This window comes from Phymastichus coffea, unplaced genomic scaffold (assembly GCF_024137745.1).
Source record: "Phymastichus coffea isolate CEN01 unplaced genomic scaffold, Cenicafe_Pcof_1.1 PCOF00021, whole genome shotgun sequence".
Classification (NCBI taxonomy): Eukaryota; Metazoa; Arthropoda; class Insecta; order Hymenoptera; family Eulophidae; genus Phymastichus; species Phymastichus coffea.
In genome coordinates this window covers 2579661-2583072 of record NW_026706832.1, presented here as the reverse complement: position 1 = coordinate 2583072, position 3412 = coordinate 2579661, and the positions used below count along the sequence as shown (strand labels likewise).

Sequence of the window (3412 nt, the reverse complement as noted above, 5' to 3'; positions counted from 1 at the left end):
TAAAGAAATAGGCTCATCATCTGGTAAAATTGCTTCAAGAATAACTTTAATCTTTGAATGACAATCGGTACAATCACCTACCATTTCTATGTAATTCCAATAGAGTGTCTATGGAAACTGTAGGCACCTGGTAACTTTTTTTTATCGTAAATTAGTTTTCTAATGATATCAGTCCCTCCATCCTGTATAGCTATTGCTGAACGTCCACAATTGTAATTTTTTTCTATTGGACTAATAGTATTCCATTGATCAACGGACAGTGTGATATCAAATTTTAATTTTTTTCTATTCTTTTTGTATGTTTTCTTTTCACTGGTTTGAAATTCACAATCGGAATTATCAGTATCAGATTCATAATAGTTTTCTGTATCACTTTTTCTGTCAGTAATAAATTCTAAATTTTTTGATTTTTTATAATGTGTGAGAATATCATGTCTGTCTTTGTAGACCATCTTGAATAAATTGACACAATTAATTTTGTCATCTAGTGAGAAACATATCTCTTTCCACACATTATCTGATCGGTTTTTTAGTATTACACTATTTTCTGGAAAGATGTTATAGTCTAAAATTTTTTTTTTTATTTTTTCAGGAGCAACAGCAGGTTTACGACCAACCATAATCTACCAGCAATTATATCACTATGAACAAATAGTGCAAAAATTAATATTATCGGATAAATATTCTTCAAATTTTAATTTTATTTGTAATTTAAATGTAATTTTAGCAATGTGATTATATTTATCAATCAATAAGTGTGAAATACATACATTCCACTATTCCTACTACTCAATTTCATTTTATCGACAAAGTACGTTTGATTTGAATTCTTTTATATATTTCGTAAAAATATCGCTCTAAATACCAATATTTTCAAGACGTTTTTCAATTTTCCAAAAAAGTATTTTTGAGTTTATCGATTTGAGTTATCGATATTTTGAGTTATCGATTGAAAAATAAGTGGTTGTATTTGAAATGTGAACAAATAATTCAAAATAAATATTTTGCAACACAGTAATAGAACTATTTCTTACCTATACCTTCTTTCAAACTTTATAAACTGTGAAATGTATAATAATATAATTACTATTAATTAATGAAAATCAAAACAAGATTTTGTTTCTGCTCGGAATACGGTGAACGGTAGAAGCTGCGAGCTTACAGAAGCGAGTATTCAAAAAAACAAAAGACGATCGCAACAAAGCCACGCGCACTAACAGCCACGACTGCATAGAATTAATTCTTTTTTTTTCTTATAAAATCAAAACAAGATTTTGACATTTGTTCCGAATACGGTTTACGGTAGACACTGCGAGCAACTGTATGCAGAAAAACAAAAAACCATCGCAACAAAGCCACGTGCAGTGTAACAGTTACGAACACTGTGTAGATTCAATTCTTTTTTTCTTATAGAAAAATGGAACATTCTATTTATTCATTCATATACAATCGATAAATTGGCAACTTAAAACAACCTACGTGGAATTTAGAAGCTGAAATCGAAATTTTAAAAAGAAATTATATGAACCATAATCAAAATAAAAAATTGCAAGTGGCTTGTAAGAAAAATATCGAAGATCATTGTCATATTTTTTTGTTTTTCTACCAAGCAGAAAAAACTTCTTTACTTTTCTGGACAACTACTCAACCAAATTTGAATGGCGTTATAAATCTAGAAGAATTCAGCGGAAAATGGTGTGCTTTTTATTTACAACACTTTGTTGTGTACCAGATATTCGAATATCACGAGGAAAAATTAATTGCTCCACCGAAATTTTACATTTTCATTCATGAAGATAGCAAAATAACAAGGAGTGCAGAAGTGCAACGTCTTATAGAAGGAGTAATTTATTGTCAAATTGTGTTTCCCGAAAACAGTGTGTCATCCAAGACAATAAGACTATTTAGAGATGGATTTGAACAAAAAATGTACATGACACAGAATTTGTCGAATAGCAATTTTACTGACTTTGACATGGACACTGTAAGATTGGCTTGGAGCATGAGCTCGGTCAAAGTCATAGAAAACAATGCACAAACAATAGAGACATTTCTTAAAAAGTATAAATTAAGCTACTCATCAGGTAAATATACATTGTATGAAAATATTTTATTTGCAAAATCTAAAAAAAAATCTTGTTTTCACAGATCATGGATCCCAAATGCGAGACTAAGAAGTGTATCTTGAAGCTTACGTATAAAAACATTCTTTTTATATCTTTTATTTGAATGATTTTTATGTAGAAGTCCAGACTTTTTTAATTAGAATAATTACTCATGATACACATGGTGAACATTGATGTTGATACGTTGTAGGCTAGAGCTGCAGAGAATAACGCCATCAATAAAACATCAAAGAAATGTAGAAGAACCTGCAATGGTGTTAAATGTTAAATAGATACTTTGCAGATAATATTTATAATTGTCTTACATGTCACAATATCAGTTTATTATCGACATTTGAATTAGGACCATACCTGTCAATTGACCCAGATGAAGTTTATAGAGAATCCAGTTTTGCAACAGAAATTGGTCTCGATGCAGGCAATTTCACTACTAATTTGAATGGCATACCCAAAAAGCTGATAGTGAAAAACAATTGTTTTGTTTTGTGTGGAATAGTAGAATGCGTTTCACCTGCTGACGAGAAAGGATGGGACATTATATCGCATGCTATGTAATACATAATGACTGGAAATATATTATACATACCAATGAATATTTGCCTTTTGTTTTTCATATACTCAAATCATAAACTTATTTATCAAGTTGTAATTACAATAGATTTGATTCAAACGGTTCTCACTGATCTCTGTTCTCATCAAAGCCTGGTCGAGGCCAATATTTGAATAACTACTATTTTTAACTTGTCTTTGCTCTGCTCTAACTCTCTAACTAACTTTGCTGACGGTATTATTATTTGATTCGCCTAGCTGGAAAACAAAAATAACCATTAGTTGCTTATTGTTTAAAGATTAAATCTTTAAACAATCAACAACTAACCATGCATAACTTTATTGCTTACCTTATTAATAATGGTATTTTCTCACGCTCTAGTCTCAAATTGTTTCAAAAAACTGTAAAAATAATTGTTTATTACCTTTGCCTCTCCCTTACGCGATCAAGATAGATCTGACGTTTGGCACGAACGCACACACACATATACGATGTACGAGGTTACAAGGTATCGAAGTTTCTTCTGCGATAGTCTTTATTCCAGTACGCATGCGCGCACGGTATGAATCATACGTTTTTATATATATAGTTTTTTTAATAATTTTGTAGAAAATATTGTTTAATTGTCATGCAAATTGACTGGGCAAATTGAACTGGCTAGTGGGCAATTTTTTACAGTTTCGGGAATTAAAAAATTTAGAATAATCAAAAAGTTATTAGAATTTGAAGTCGCTGC

General features: G+C 30.4%; 1 protein-coding gene across 1 annotated transcript; it reads left to right on the top strand.

Moving 5' to 3' along the window:
- Positions 1-1323: 1323 nt before the first annotated feature.
- On the top strand, positions 1324-2369 carry LOC131675436 (uncharacterized). Its single transcript, XM_058954415.1, has 3 exons — positions 1324-1366; positions 1611-2084; positions 2149-2369. The coding sequence occupies exons 1-3, from the start codon at positions 1324-1326 to the stop codon at positions 2172-2174; spliced, it is 543 nt and encodes a 180-aa protein (XP_058810398.1). The 3' UTR covers positions 2175-2369.
- Positions 2370-3412: the final 1043 nt, after the last annotated feature.